Raw genomic sequence first — 16,100 nt, forward strand, 5'->3', positions numbered from 1 at the left:
TTAAGAGCTTCCTAACTTTTTTTTATTTCTCATGAATCCTGCTGAGTTTTATCTGAAGAAAAATGTCTGTGACTCCGACTCCTGGCCTCTTGTTTACCTGAGAGTCTGAATCCAGGGTCCGCCGGGACCACCTGCTGTTACCACGGTGATCTGATGACAGGCTGGACCCCCGTTTTTTGCCTACAAGACGACTCAGGTAAGAATTAAAACACACAACTTCCCGTTCAGAGCAATCCTGTCTGTTTTCGACGAGGCGGAAACTCGTCAGATGGCAAACAAAACGGATGACGCTCGTCCATCTGGTCTCCTAGCAACAGCTGAATTGATGAGCTTGTGTCACAGCCTGGCTGATCATTGACATGCTGATGATTTTTCCCTCTTTGAGGCTCAGTAATGTATTCTGCCCCCGTGGACTGATGCTGCAAACCTCAGTGTTCACACAGTCCTCTCACTAATTCTACTGAAACAAAAACATTTCGGAGTGAAGCGCAAAAAAGAAAGCTGCGACTTTACCGCTTTGGTTGACTCTCACGGCTCTCATTACGTCGCAGTTGTAGACGAGCCGGTGAACACGGTGGAGTCTCCAGCAGCTAAATCACCAGATATTTCACCGATATTTGGTGGTGGAGACCAAAAATGGAGCTAAAACAGAGAGAATATCGGACGTCCCGACGTGGACGGACCGTGTATAACAGGCTACATTTATCGAGTTTACAATAAACTCATCTGGCTCTGTCTTCAATTATAAACTCTGATATATTAAAATATGTGCAACTAGTTAAAACGTTTCAGCTCTTTAACCGGTTAAACCAACATTGCTCAGATTCATCTTTAGATCTGAGTACAGAATTTTGAGGTTTGTGTTAAACTTTAATCAATTTTCTTACATCTAAATCAATATTTAATGCGTCTTTGTGGATCAGAAATGACAAAAAAAAATACATCCGATCAACCCTGTTCTCTAAATTAGTCGCTGACGTCCCTATTCAAATAAAATAGTTTGCAATATTTACACCTATGTTTCATACAGTAAACAATAAAATGACATAAAAACCACATAGTTAAACTAAGAGATAAAACAATAATTATCTCTGTTGATCAAAAATCAAAGGAGGCCCATTTAATTTGCAGATATGTCTTTAAGAACCTCTTCTTAACTCGACTGTTTTCAAGCCTTGGCCCCATTTCAAACCCACCAGACTCCATTGATAAAAACATCATTTTTGCTGGTACCGCTGTCTTTGATCAGTTAGTTTGTTTGTGTTGCTGTGTGTTGCACAGATGTTGTGTTGGGTCTAAAATAACCTTTTAAAACACCAAATTCACACAATGAAACAGACAAACTAATTTATCGAGTCAGCAGTGGACCAGTAACTCCTATGTAGTGAAAAGGGTAAAATTATTGTTTTTGTCAATGGGGTCTGGTCGCTTTGAGCTGAGTGATACAGCTGGAGTACTTCTGAATATTATATATTACATTATGGTCACCTTTTCCAGCACTGACTAAGTTCACTAACACAGAGGAAGTGTGTGTGTCAGCGAAAGGGAAGCTGGATGGGTGGAGGGCAACTCTATTCTTGGTGACTCCTTCCTGTTTGGGTGTGGCTTCACAGTGCTGTATCTCTGACTGTAGTAAACACTTGTGTGTGTGTGTGTGTGTGTCGAGGCATGTTTCCATCAACACGCTCTGGCATGCTCGGTTGCTTTCTGACTCTGCAGTAACACACATACACACACACACACACACACACACACTGTCATTTTGATGTTTGGTTTATCTTCGGCGAGCTCAGGAGTCACTTTGACCTCCAGCGTGACATCACAGCATCATCAGCGACAAGAAGACATTATGAGGGTCATGTGAACATTTTGAAACAAGCACACAGACAACAAAAAAGTGTTGGAATGTGTCCAGTAGATCGCCTATGATAAACAGGCTGCAGTGTAATCCTGTGGCGAAACTCTCCAATCAAAGTACTTCCACTAAAAGAGCTTGTTTGATCCACTGACAGGCTCAGAGTGTTATTCTAAGTGTGTGACAGCATCATGGAAAGGATCCCTACAGAGAGAGACCTGGAAGATCCTTTTGGTTTAACCACAAACAGCACACACACCAGACTACATTCACTAAAACAGGGATTTTACCTTGCAGGACACAGGAGTTTGGTTGTCAACTGTTGCCTTGATTAGTGAGTTTATTAATGTTTTTGTGTGACTGGTGTTTTAAATTGTTACTTCAGATGCAACAAAATACTGGTGTAACAAACAATACCACAAAAAGAAAACTAACCAATCGAGGCAGCAGTAGACCAGCCAGTCCTGTGTTCTATGAGGTAAAATTACTGTTTTTGTGAATGTAGTCTGGTGTGTGTGCAGAGAGCGATATAACGGCTGTTGTCAAATTAAATAAATCTAATAAAAGTCTCGACGAGCTGTAAGCGTGCTAACAGCCGGGTCGGGGAACACAATATCAATATCCACATCGTTTTAATATTTGTAAAGTTTTGGAGCTGTGTTGTTACTGCAGATAATTAACAGAAAATTCTTTAATTAATATACAAAAAAGGCTAAAATCAGACCTAAAAATGCAATTTTTGCTTGTAAATTTCATAAAAATAATCTTTATTGGAGCAACTCTAAATGTGTTGGTGGCTATTTTTAAGTATGTGATGTAAAATAAGATAAAAACATATTTATCTTTGTTTTATTGTCCAGGAGGCTGCAGCTGCGCCTGATTAAAATCATTACTGTTCCTTTATTTTCATTCTGTTCTACTTTAAATTAGAAACCACAGTAAAAATATCTCTGGTGTTTCTACTCTGCAGGAAGCGGGAAGCAGCTGAGAGGAGGCTGAGCAGTGGAGCCAAACTGTGACGAAGTTACAGCGAAACAGGAAGTAAGTGTGGACCACCTTCAGAATAAAAGCAGGACATTAAACGCCAAATATTGTTTGACTTTACGTTTCAAAGTTTATTTTTGGGAGTTACATTTTTGACTGAAGTATTTTCTTTTAACCTTTCTTAAAATAGTATAACATGGAAACACAAGAAAAGCTTTATTTTATATATTTTTTGTGGAAATTTCTATGTTTATCTTTTATTTTGTGTCCATTAATAATGTGAGCTTGTCTATGGCTTTATAATTGACTTTAATTTATAATTAATTCATCCAGCAATATTTTATTTTGATTATCTGTTACTTTTAGGTCAATGTAAGGCCTTTATTTTGAAATTTTAGGCTGAACAATTTCTGATTTTAGTTTATTTCCTGTCACTTAAACACCAAAATTTAAATAATAAACATTAGTTATCATTTTATTATGAATTATGTATTCTAATTTTCATTATGACCTCACAAATGATCATAAAATATTTCCCCATGGGCTTTTATTCTGAAACATTGAGATGGAAGTTTGTTATTGTTGTCTAATTCATGTTGATATGACATCACTTTATCGATCATCTCAAGTATTTTCACATAAATATGTTGATCCAACTTTATATTCTCAAGACGCTGCAAAGGATGCTTACGCTCCAAACGTTTATTTTGAAAATATAAACCGGAAATCCCTGTGATTTGTTGTGTTACAAAGTGAACAATTACAAATTCAAAAGTTCAGATTCAGTCTTTGCCTTGGATTTATTAATTTTTATTAATTCATATTTATCAAGTCAGCAAAATAATCCTTACTCAAACTCCTCGTAGTAACTTTCGACAGCTTTTAACCACATTTCACTGACTTCATCAGTGCAATCTGTAACTGTTTACCACCGTGTCTTAATAATCAATAATTCAAGAAAACAATTAAATTCTGACTTTAAAAAAAGCTGTAAAATTAACGTCAGTGTGCCCGCTTGTTGGTGATTTTAATTTGAAGGTACGGACAGGAAGCGCTTGCGTGCAGTACGTGGCGCTTGACGTCAGGACGCAGCGGCGGCAGGAGGGAGCGGCTCTGGTAGAGCGACATAGACTTAGAGTGGGAGGGAGGGAGAGAGAGAGAGAGCAGCGGAGCGGACGGGTGGATGACTGTGAGTACCGCTTCCTTTCTCTCTTTTCTCTCTTTTCCTTTTCCCCTCTTTTCTTTCCTTTCTTCCCTCCGTCATGTAGATGTAGCTCTACCCGGGACGGACCGTGACAGGGACAGACAGGGAGCCGCGGGCAGGCCGGTGCCGAGCCGAGCCGAGCTGGGCTGGGTTTGCGGAAGCGACCGGCGGACAGACAGACGGACGTAGAGGCAGACAGACAGGAGCCCCGTTAATGATAATACTGTTGATATTAGACACAGACAGACAGACAGCTGGGCAGCAACATGGCGGCTGGCTGTCTGTCCGCACGCCTGTCTCACGCCCGCACAGGTCTGTGTGTTCCAGCCTGCCGTTTGTCTCCTGTCCTCCAGGCAGCGGGGCCTGCTGCCAGAGGTGGCCGGGCAGGGAGCGTTCTGAGGCGGCCACAGAGCTGCGGAACTCCCGCTGCTCTGCTGGAGAAAATAAGAGAGGAAGTAACTTATTACCAACTGCGGAGTTGAGGAGTTTAGAGTAACCTGTCTGCCTTTCTGTCTGTCAAAGTGTCTGTCTGACTGTAGTGTGTAGACAAGGCTTGGTTTTATTCCTCTGCTGTTGTACTGTCAGCAACACACACACACACACTCTCACACACACACACACACACACACACCGACTGAGTATTGACAGGCCCCACCTAGTTCTGGTTGACTCAGGGATCTGTGTGTGTTTGTGTGTCCATCTTTCTCCTCCACCAACTTTACTTTAGTAGATTAACATCATGCTGCATTCGGAGCCTGCAGGAAAAAGCAGCACTGCATGCTTTGGACACTGAAACACAGAGTCTGTCTGAGCTGGTGGTGGATCATCACAATACTGATATTGTCAAGTGTGACTAGATTAAGTCCTCATAGCTTAAAAGAGACACCGCACCCAACTTTGGCACGGATTTCAGCCATTATTTAGTTGCTTAAAGTCCAGGAGAGCGATGCAAACACTGAGAACCTGTGTGTTTGTTTGTCGTTATGACTTTCTGTCTCTGATGTCTTTGAGTTGATATCCTCTAAATGCACCAGGAGCTGTCTGGAAGAGAGCATCCCGACCTTTTTACCTTGTGACCTCGTTAAACAAAAGACGAAACCATCAGCAGAAAATTAACTGGCGACCATCTTGAACGGCGATTTAACATAAAATAATCTTTCTTCTTTTATATGATTTCAAACTGAATATTTGTGGGTTTGGGACTGTTGTTCTGGTGAAACAAAGAATTTGAGGACACCACGTTGGTGTCTGGGAAATTATAATGGATATTCCTCACTAGTTTAGATAAATAGATCATAAATAATCATTACCTTCAGAGACCTCTTGAGGACGAGCAGCACTTTGAATAAACTACTTGTGATTGCCGTCACTGGTTGCATTCGTTTACTGGCTGTGACGAAACAGATTTTTGTGGCTCCTTGTTTAAGGTCGTTAATTCCTTGTGGCCTGAAATGATGCAGTTCATGAAGTCATCGGTGCATGAAGTGTTTCCTCAGGGGAGCTTGTTCTGGTGCTGTATTATCAATATGTTCTGCAGCTATAGAGCAGATTCTCTGCTTCCAGCTTCTCAGATGTAATCATGCTGGTTTTCTTCATCTTCTGTGAGTGTGAACTCAATATTTTGGGGATTTGGACAAAACCAGACAACTGACAACTTTTTTGACCATTTTAGACTAAATAATTTATTGATTAATCAATAAAGCAATCAGCTGATGAAAATAATTATTAGTTGCAACACTGTACAGATGTTCTCTTGGCCATCAGTTTTATTTACTTGACTATTTGACTGGTTGAAACATATTATGGAGTAATATAAACATATGAGGCTTGTAAATAATCATTCTCCACATTGATTAAAATGCAGATCATTTTCTCAATTAAATGGCGACTCATTTAGGCTACAAAATGAAAGAAAACAGTAAAAATGACATCATTAAGGGCTTTAGATGTCTGACCGACGGTTTAAAATCCCAAAATATTCAGTTTATTATCAAATATTACAAAGAAAAACAGCAAATCATCACATTTGAAGCTGTAACCAGAGTATTTTTGGCATTAGGGCTTGAAAAATGGTCGAAACAATAATTGTTATTAAGACAGTAAATAAAAAAAAAAACAGAATTGTCCTCATATATAATCTGATATCTGGACAGAGTTTACTTAGTTCAGGTTAACTAAAGGTCGATTTATCCAGACCTTCCTGTGATGAAGTGTATTTCCTTTAGAGATAGTGGATGTTGTGTAATGTGAAAGCTTCGTTCACTCTTTCAAAACCACAAAGATTGTCTCACCCAAAACTACGGAGCTTTTCAGCCTCTTTAAGTTCCTTGTTTTGGTTCTGTGGCACACTTCCTGTGGTGAACATCCTCTGTCCACAGCCTGCACATGGACATAGTTTAGAGACTAGCTGGTGACCAAAGTGGAGCGTTTAGCAGCCAAAGAACCAGACATTGGAGGGGGTGGAGACCAAAAACGGAGCTAAAAGAAAGATGATATTGGACTTAAGTTCATGAGGCAACACAACCATGATCCTAAAGGGATAATATATCGGGGTTATCAGTCTGACCCCCAAGTGGCCAAGAAAACTAATCCAGATTTAAATGTTATTGCTTTACTTGGGGGTAAAATCCAGATCCAGACACTCACAGATGGACGCCGAGGTGTACGAGGGGTCGTAAGAAAGGCCACAGAGGAGGGTTCAGCACAAAGAGGTCGATGTTTGACTTTAGCAGCTTCACTTTCCCTTCATCAACCTCGCCTGCTGCTGCCGCTTCAGTTTGTGACTTCCTGCAGTTCCCTGAACTCGCCCGGACTTGTTGCATCAAACTGCAGATAGACGTAGCGAGGCGGGACCTGTCCAGACCTCCAGGCACTGGTGATGCATTCAACTAACGCCCAGTTGCTTCATACATCCTCAGCATCGGGACTATAAGCACAGATGTAGGCGCACGGGTGATTCATGAGGAACACTCTGCAATGAAAATGAAAGCTTGTGTGAACTGAACTTTGTTATTAGTGTTGGTTCTATTTGAGGTGGAGCTAATTTCAACTATAACGTTCGTGTGGTTTAGTCTTAAATGCATCATATTTTAAATAAGACAAAGTAATCTTTATTGATTCCACTCTGGAAAATTCAAGTCTGATGTGGTGACCCCATGTTTTGGGTTTGTGTTAATGCATTCTTATGTTTTTAAATGGAGCATTTTAGAGCTGAAATAAGTCAATTTATCAATAAGTCAATCAACACAAAATGAATTGGCCCCGATATTAATTATATATAGATTATATTTATCAATATGTGTCATTTTCTGTTGAATTGAATATGAAAACTAATTTAAAACAAACGGTGGCAGTTGTTACAGAAATATCGAGCTCTAGAAAACTTCCTGTTGTGACTTAAGATCGTGCTGGTTCGTGGTTATCACAGGGTTACTGCTAGATGCTATCAGGTGTCTGCTGGGGTGTTTCTTGGCCCTTCTAGAATGCTCAGGGTGGTTGCTACGTGTGTTGCTAGGTGTCTGCAAGGGCATCGTGTGGAAGTTCTAGAATGCTCAGGGTGGTTGCTACGTGTGTTGCTAGGTGTCTGCAAGGGCATCGTGTGGAAGTTCTAGAATGCTCAGGGTGGTTGCTACGTGTGTTGCCGTGGCCCGACACATCAAACTAATGATGGAGCTGTCACTAGCTATAATGTTGACACAGAATATAGCTGTCGATAAAGTATCGATAAAGTATCACAAACTTGATCATAAAGTATCAATGCAGGTCGTAGCTTCTGTTCCTCTTCGGTCCGAAAAGGAAACGAAGAAATAATTTCACATCAAGAATAAATCCGTCACATTTAACGACACTGATCCTTAGTGGGAAAAGATCGGACTTAATTTAGCAAAATGATTATATTATATTGATTATGTGTCCACTGTAAATAACGTGAATACTTCTCTATTTCTTCAGTTTTCTAACATTGTAGAAATGTATGTGAATTACTTCTGTGGGCCTTTTGGACTTTTCACATGAAGAAGCTTGTGCCGTTTTCTGGTAATGTTCACGTGGGAAATGTCAGAATTCAACATCAGTGTAAAATCAGCTTCTCTTATCTTTTTTTTTTGGACGTTTAATGTGTCAAATATCAGATTTCACACATTAGACCATTTTGCAGTTTGACTTTGAGTGTTGCCTCTAATCACTGAGGGTGTTTGTATGGAGAAAATGGAGAACCTGAACTATGAAATGGCACAAAAGGGAGAAAACACATCGGATCGCTAACACACTCACACTCGTCACCCTCAGTGTCGCCCTGCTCAGCTTTGGTGTTTGCCACCATCGTAATGGTGCAGAAACAGGGGATTCTGGGTAAATAACACACTGGAAAATGGCAGTTAGAGAGAGATGTTAATGTTTGGTCCTCACACCACCTGCCCAACTACACACACACATACACACACACACACACACACACACACACACACACACACACACCCCGAGCCTCTCATCTCTGTTAAGGGTTTGCCAAGGTTACCATGGCGATGAGATAAGTGTGTGTGTGTGTGTGTGTGTGTGTGTGTGTGTGTGTGTGTGTGTGTGTGTGTGTGTGTGTGTGTGTGTGTGTGTGTGTGTGTGTCGTGTTGCTTCTTGTTGCTGCCACGACAGCGAGGCATGACTGGTATGCGCGCACACACACACACACACGAACAGAGGAGGGTGTGCAGCGACAGTAACCAGGAAGGATTCCACAGCTGTGACATCACCACCAGCTGTGTGATCACGTGACCTCTCCGTTTTCATAAATGCACCCAGATGCATGCTGGGTAATTATTGCCTCCCAGTGAGAGGGAGGGAATCTTTGTGTGTGTAACTGATAGTTTTACAGCTCCAGGTGTTTACAGGAGGAGCTTACAGTGATGCTGCTTTGTGATTGGCTGCTGGGAAATGAAGTCCATGAGTGAATTTACTAACATGGTAACTCCTCTCTTCCTCTCCCCCCCCCTCTCCCTCTCTGTCTCTCCCCACCCCTCTCTCCCCCTCTCTGTGTCTCTCTCTGACCCTCTCTCTCTCCCTCTACCCCCCCACTCTCTCTCCCTGTCTGTGTCTCTCGCCCAGCAGACAGACAGACAGGATGCGTGAATACAAACTGGTTGTTTTAGGCTCAGGAGGAGTTGGAAAGTCGGCTCTGGTAAGTCACTTAACCTCCATGTTTCTGCTGTTTGTATTAAAGGATCAGTCCAATCTACTAACGTGCGTGTGTGTGTGTGTGTGTGTGTGTGTGTGTGTGTGTGTGTGTGTGTGTGTGTGTGTGTGTGTGTGTGTGTGTGTGTGTGTGTGTGTGTGTGTGTGTGTGTGTGTGTGTGTGTGTGTGTGTGTGTGTGTGTGTGTGTGTGTGTGTGTGTGTGTGTGTGTGTGTGTGTGTGTCACAGCCTGGTTTATCTTCCTCCTCTGAGCTCACAGAGCTCCTGTTGTCCAAAACTATTAAAAACTCATCAATGAGCCTCACTGTTGCACTTGGTGACATCTTCCCTCAGCACCACCAACAACAATAAATGTGGATTCATCCGCCGCTGAAAGTAGTAAAAGTAGTCCCCAAATACACGTACTCTATTTCCTCCTGTTTGTTTGGTAAAAACTACAGTGAGCATCAAAGTATTTTAAAACCTGGGCCCTGTTTTTACATGCTCTCTGCAAACACACCAGACTCCATTCACAAAAACAGTAATTTTACCTCAGGCGTTGCTGGTCTACTGCTGCCTTGATCACTTAGTTTGTTTGTTATTGTGTGTTACACAAATATTTAATTGGATCACAAACTAACCCTTTAAAACACCAAAGTCACACAGTAACACAAACAAACTCACCGACTGAGGCAGCAGTAGACCAACAACTCCTGTGTTCTGCCAGGTAAAATCACTGTTTTTGTCAATGGAGTCTGGTGGCGATGAAGAGAGCGATATAACGGCTATTTTTGGTTAAACGAAAAGGTTTGATTGAGACTCAATTGTCACACTTGCACAGCACATAGTGAGTGAGATATTTCAACCAAATCAAAATATTACACACATTTCCTCAAAATGTAATCTGACCTATTTTTCATCTTCATAAACTTTAGGATCTTAACTATAACAGAAAACTTAATATACAAGTTAAATAAGTCAACGTATATATAAATGTAGTTTACTGTTTTCCTGGATCGACGTTCTGTCTCTAAACATTCGTCCATTAATCTGGTTAATTATCGTTATTTATGGTCCGAATAACCCAAATGGATTTTCACTCAGTTTTTCCGCGGAAACGGATGCAAACTGATGTCACTTTGTTTTTCTGTTCAGTCCACACACACACACACACACACACACACACACACACACACACACACACACACACACACACACACACACACACACACACTGCTGTAAGTCTCACTACAATGAAGTGCTTCACTCCAGATGATATAATGGAGATGTGTCAGTGTGTCACATTAATTCCATCCTAATGACTTCCAATGGAGACCAGAACAGAGCTCCATTAACACCACTGGCCTACTTCTCTTTATCTCACTGCCTGTCTCTCTCTCTCTCTCTGTATCTGTCTGTCTCTCTCTGTCTGTCTGTCTGTCCGGCTCCAGACTGTCCAGTTTGTTCAGGGAATCTTTGTGGAGAAGTACGACCCGACGATAGAGGATTCCTACAGGAAGGTAAGACAGCTCTGGCCCGTCTGTCTCTCCTCGCTGAAACATGTCAGTCAGTCTACAGTGAGAGTGAGGTGAGACGGGGGGGGGGGCTGGTTCCCAGGGGCTGATGGGATGGCTGGAGGGTCGTCTGAATGCTAACGTTAGCCGCTAACCTCCTAGGAGGAGGAGGAGGAAAACAAAACACAAATAAATGTAGAAAAAGTCAAATATGGAAGAAAACAAAGTTCATGATGAAAATAAAAATGCTCACAGTGCGACAAAACTTTGACTTAGTGAGTTAAAATGATGTCAATTTATTGTTGAATAGTTAAATAATAAAAAAGATTATGACTTAATACATCAAAATGATTAGATAATAAATCAAGACTATGAGATTAAATGAAAATGAGATAAGAAGTCAAAAGTAAATAATAAACACACACAGAAAATCCTGCAGTTTCCACTGATGTTTGTGGTGAGATGATGGTGAAGAGTTTGGTAGTGATGTTTGGATTGAAGCACTGAGGACTGACTGTCTGTCTCTCTGTCTGTCTGTCTGTCTCTCTGCAGCAAGTCGAGGTCGATGGACAGCAGTGTATGTTGGAGATCCTGGACACAGCAGGAACAGTAAGATCTGTCTCTCTCTCTTTCTCTCACACAAAAAGTTGAAAATAGGAAAATAAGATTTGGTGCATGCAGCAACATGCAGTAGAACACTGATCACATTAGCATGCTACATTAGCATGCTGCATTAGCACGCTGCATTAGCATGCTACATTAGCACGCTACATTCGCTAACATCTGGCCAATAAGCGGTGTGAATGTTCTCTCGTGGTTCACAGTGATGCATCTTAACTTAATCTGTGTGGAAAAAAACGCTTCAATCTTTCAACCTTGTTAAAAGATTCCTCGTCACTGGAGCCACTGAAGTATTCAGAGGTGTCCACATACTTTTGGCTGTAGTTTGTGTTTGTCCGTCTCCCTGACCACCTGTGTGTGTGTGTGTAGGAGCAGTTCACGGCGATGAGAGACCTGTACATGAAGAACGGTCAGGGCTTCGCTCTGGTTTACTCCATCACGGCTCAATCGACCTTCAACGACCTCCAGGACCTCCGAGAGCAGATCCTCAGAGTGAAGGACACCGAGGACGTACGACACACACACACACACACACACACACACACTAACACACATATACGTACACACTATACACATTATACACACTATACACACACATAGTGAGACACCAATAAAAACATGAACGCACAAACAAGAACGGACGGACGCACACAAACACACACACACACACACACACACACACACACACACACACACACACACACACACACACGTGGACGGACAGACACACACACAATACAGATGGAGACACACACGGACGGACGGACAGAAGGACGGACATACACACAAACAAGAACAAACACACACACACACTTTCTTGACTTAAAAATTATCTTTTAAATTGACAAACACAGGAAGGGGCGGGACCTCGCCTCTCTGTGGGAGGGGCTTACGTCACGATGTCACTTCCTGTTTAGCCTCCGTTCAACTCGCGTCTGTAACTCGTAAATTAAACTGCGGTGGTTGTAGCTGTCTGACAAACTCCCAGTGAGGGTGAGTCTGAGCTCTCTGCTGCCCCCTGCTGGGGGGAGGTTTTATAATAATGTGCTGGAGATCCTGGAAAATGCTTGAATTTTGATGTGACGTTTTCAAGGTTTGAAAAGTGCTTGAAAACACTTGAAATTCTAATTAAATCGATATTTATAAAATCACTATCTGACTGAAGCGTTTTTAGATAAAGAAGCAACATAAATCCGAGACAGCCTGATTGACATATTTAAAGAACCACAGCCGTAAAGTGCTGGAAAAGCTTGAAAAGTGCTTGAAAAGTGCTTGATTTGGCTTTTGGACAAAGCTGCAGGCAGACACAGCCTGGAGTAATGAATCAAGTAAAGTGACACCCGCAGACGTCTGAATCCAGGGCAGCTCTTCACATTCACTGGATGTGTTTTACATGAGGTGCTTTCAAGGTGCTGCACTGCAGCGTTTTCTAACCTGCTGGAGCTCATTTCATCCAGCTGGAAAAACGGGCTGTGGAGCTAAAAAGTGGACACGTTTTTCCGTTAATTGGTCTGTAAAATGTAAAATAACTAAAAGGTGACCATCCACGTTTCCTAGACCTGAAGATGACCTCTGTGAATTGTTTGTTTTGTCCAACCAGTAGTACAAAATCCAAAGATATCTAATTTATATGTAATAAACACATAAAATCCTCAGTGAATCCTCACATTTGACAAGCTTTTAAAGGATTATCTGACTAATTGTTTCAGCGCTAGAGTTCAACAAGCAATGGGGGAAATTAAGCTTTCCAAAAACATCTAATGAGTTTGGAGCTGTTGTGCTGAAAATGGTTGATGACTGCAAAGAGATGTGAGTGTAAATGGTGACACCTGCAGGCCAACCCTCAGGCACTGCAGTGAAATCAAATACACCAGATTCCATTGAAAAAAACAGCAATTTTACCTCAGAACACAGGCGTTGGTTTGATTGATCTGTTTGTGTTATTTGTTTGGTCTGAACTAACCATTTAAAACAGCAAACTCGCGCAATAATTTTGGTTATTCAGCGTTTTTTTTATGTGCAACACATATTGAGTAACATTAACTACACAAATACCCTGCATTTTTTCATAAAATTTAAATATTACTCACATTTCTTCAAAATTCAGTCTGATTTACTTGGTATCTTTATAATCTTTAAGATCTTCACTACAACTAAAAATTAAATTTTAGCAAGTCGAACAAGGTTTGCAGCATGAGTCTTAACGCCTGGCATGCTGGAGTAGAAGGTCTAGTTGCTGTGACTTGGTGTTTTAACATGTTAATATAGATCCGAACTTACCCTTTAAAACACACAATAACACAAATAAACTAAGCGATCCAGGCAGCAGGTCAATCAGAAACTCCTGTGTTCTGCGAGGTAAAATTGTTGTTTTTGTCAATGGGGTCTGGTGGCTTTGAAGAGAGCCGTGTAACCATACGCTGAACTATATGAGCTTGAATATGAGCCTGAATACTCGGTGTGGCGTTGCAGGTCCCCATGATCCTGGTTGGAAATAAGTGCGACCTGGAGGTGGAGCGTGTGGTGGCCAAAGAGTCGGGCATCGGCCTCGCCCGCCAGTGGAACTCCTGCGCCTTCCTGGAGACCTCAGCCAAGAGCAAGATCAACGTCAATGAGGTGACCACACACACACACACACACACATTTAGTGTACAGTGTAGTGTTAAGTGTGTGACAGCATCATGGAAAGGATCCCTACAGAGAGAGACCTGGAAGATCCTTTTGGTTTAACCACAAACAGCACACACACCAGACTACATTCACTAAAACAGGGATTTTAGAGAACAGGACACAGAAGTTCAGGTGATTTAGGTCCGAACTAAATCACCTCCATCAAGTAGTTTGTGTCACACAAATATTGTGCTGGATCCAAACTAACTCTTTAAAACATCAAAGTCACACAATAACACAAACTGATAGAGACAGAGGTAGACCAGCATCTCCTGTGTTCTGTGTAGTAAAATTTGTGTTTTTTTCAATGGAGTCTGGTGGCTTGGAAGAGAGCAATATATAACGGCTGTGTATCTGCAATGGACCACGGTGTAATAAAGTTGTATTGTGTTCAACTTTGTGTGTGTGTGTGTGTGTGTGTGTGTGTGTGTGTGTGTGTGTGTGTGTGTGTGTGTGTGTGTGTGTGTGTGTGTGTGTGTGTGTGTGTGTGTGTGTGTGTAGATCTTCTATGATCTTGTGCGACAGATTAACAGGAAGAGTCCAGTTCCAGGGAAAACTCGCAAAAAGTCCACCTGTCAACTTCTCTAATGACAGGTAGGTCTCCAGTACACACACACACACACACACACACACACACGCACTATTCTTAAACACACACACACACACACACACACACACACACACTATTCTTAAACACACACACACACACACACACACTTGTACAAACTTGTTATTTTGCTTTTCTCTCTTTTCAGTTTCCTGCTCACCTGACCGACAACCAACCAACCAACCAATCACACCACATCTTCCAGCTGGCCACGCCCCTTTAACACAACCGTGTCATCATCAGCATCAGCCACCTCTGACCTCCGTTACCGTGACGACCACATCTTCCATCCCCTCACCACACTGTCTGACGGAGACGGTTGCCTTGGAAACATTAAAACCAAACATCAAAAGACTGCGGTGGTGGTGATGATGATGATGAAGATAAATAATTCTGCTGTTGCAGGAATGGGGGGCTGTCCAAACAACTGCCCAAATTTAAACTACGGTTCCCATCATGCTCTCTGCTACGCCATTTTGTGCTGGGGAGTGGCTTCTTGCTCTTTCTTTTAAATGTTTCTTTCCTTTCCTTTCCTTTTTACTTATTTTTCCAACAATCCCGAGCCATTCACACGCCGTTCGACCGCTTCACCGTCAGCCATGTTGTTGCCACGGTTACCACCATAGGTTACCATGGTGATGTCATGGCCAACATGGCTGACTCTGTGTGTGTGTGTGGCTCTGGCGGAACCTGTGGATCCATACAGTGGTTATTATTACAGTGGTTATTATTATGATTATGTGTGAAAAGATATAAAAGTCATTTAATGTTTTTGTTTTTTGGGGGGTGGGGGCGGGTGGTGGGGGGGGGGTTTTAGGGGGTGCAGCAGGTCATGTAGTCAGCTCACCGCGCTGGTAGCTTTTAGCTAACTTGAGTGAGCGTGAATTATTCGGAGAGAATGCTAACCATCCAAATTTGCTATTTGTTGTTTTTATTCATTGGCAAATTTTAAAGAGCTTAATGTGATGTTATGTAGCTTTGGGCTACCTTGTTATTCTTACAGCTAAAGAAAAATACACTGAAAATATTGGGAGCAAATTATCCCCCAAATTTATCCCCAAATTAGCTATCGGCTAAGGGCTAGCTCCTAGTCCCAATAGCAAATAAAAGGCCTTGGCATTTAACTATTATTATTGGCTTTTTCAACATTAATTGAAATAAATTAATGTGTACTTATAGGTACGGGCACCCTATTAGCATAGCAATTGGTATTACACATTGTAATGCTGTTTTTTGGATGTTAGCATTATTAAGATGGTAGCTTGGCTATCTCTCAGCTAGCTACTAGTACTGAGGACAAGTGGAAAGTATTAACTGTTTTGTGAGAACATGCTAACAATGCTAACACACTGCTTGTGGAGTCTTAGAGTTGTTGGTATATTCACAAACAAATGGGTGGTTGTTGCTGTGTGCTAGCTTGTCAGCTAGCTGTGAAAAACTTGAGTATTTGGAGGCAAAACTTAAGCAGCAAATATAGTAGTGG

General features: G+C 41.8%; 1 protein-coding gene across 1 annotated transcript; it reads left to right on the forward strand.

Moving 5' to 3' along the window:
• The first annotated feature begins 9,146 nt into the window (after positions 1-9,146).
• Positions 9,147-15,392, forward strand: LOC139221549 (ras-related protein Rap-1b). The gene is made up of 7 exons (XM_070853451.1): positions 9,147-9,213; positions 10,657-10,725; positions 11,272-11,328; positions 11,710-11,850; positions 13,813-13,956; positions 14,512-14,604; positions 14,766-15,392. The coding sequence occupies exons 1-6, from the start codon at positions 9,157-9,159 to the stop codon at positions 14,596-14,598; spliced, it is 555 nt and encodes a 184-aa protein (XP_070709552.1). The 5' UTR covers positions 9,147-9,156; the 3' UTR covers positions 14,599-14,604; positions 14,766-15,392.
• Positions 15,393-16,100: the final 708 nt, after the last annotated feature.

This window comes from Pempheris klunzingeri, chromosome 22, assembly GCF_042242105.1.
Source record: "Pempheris klunzingeri isolate RE-2024b chromosome 22, fPemKlu1.hap1, whole genome shotgun sequence".
Taxonomy (NCBI): Eukaryota; Metazoa; Chordata; class Actinopteri; order Acropomatiformes; family Pempheridae; genus Pempheris; species Pempheris klunzingeri.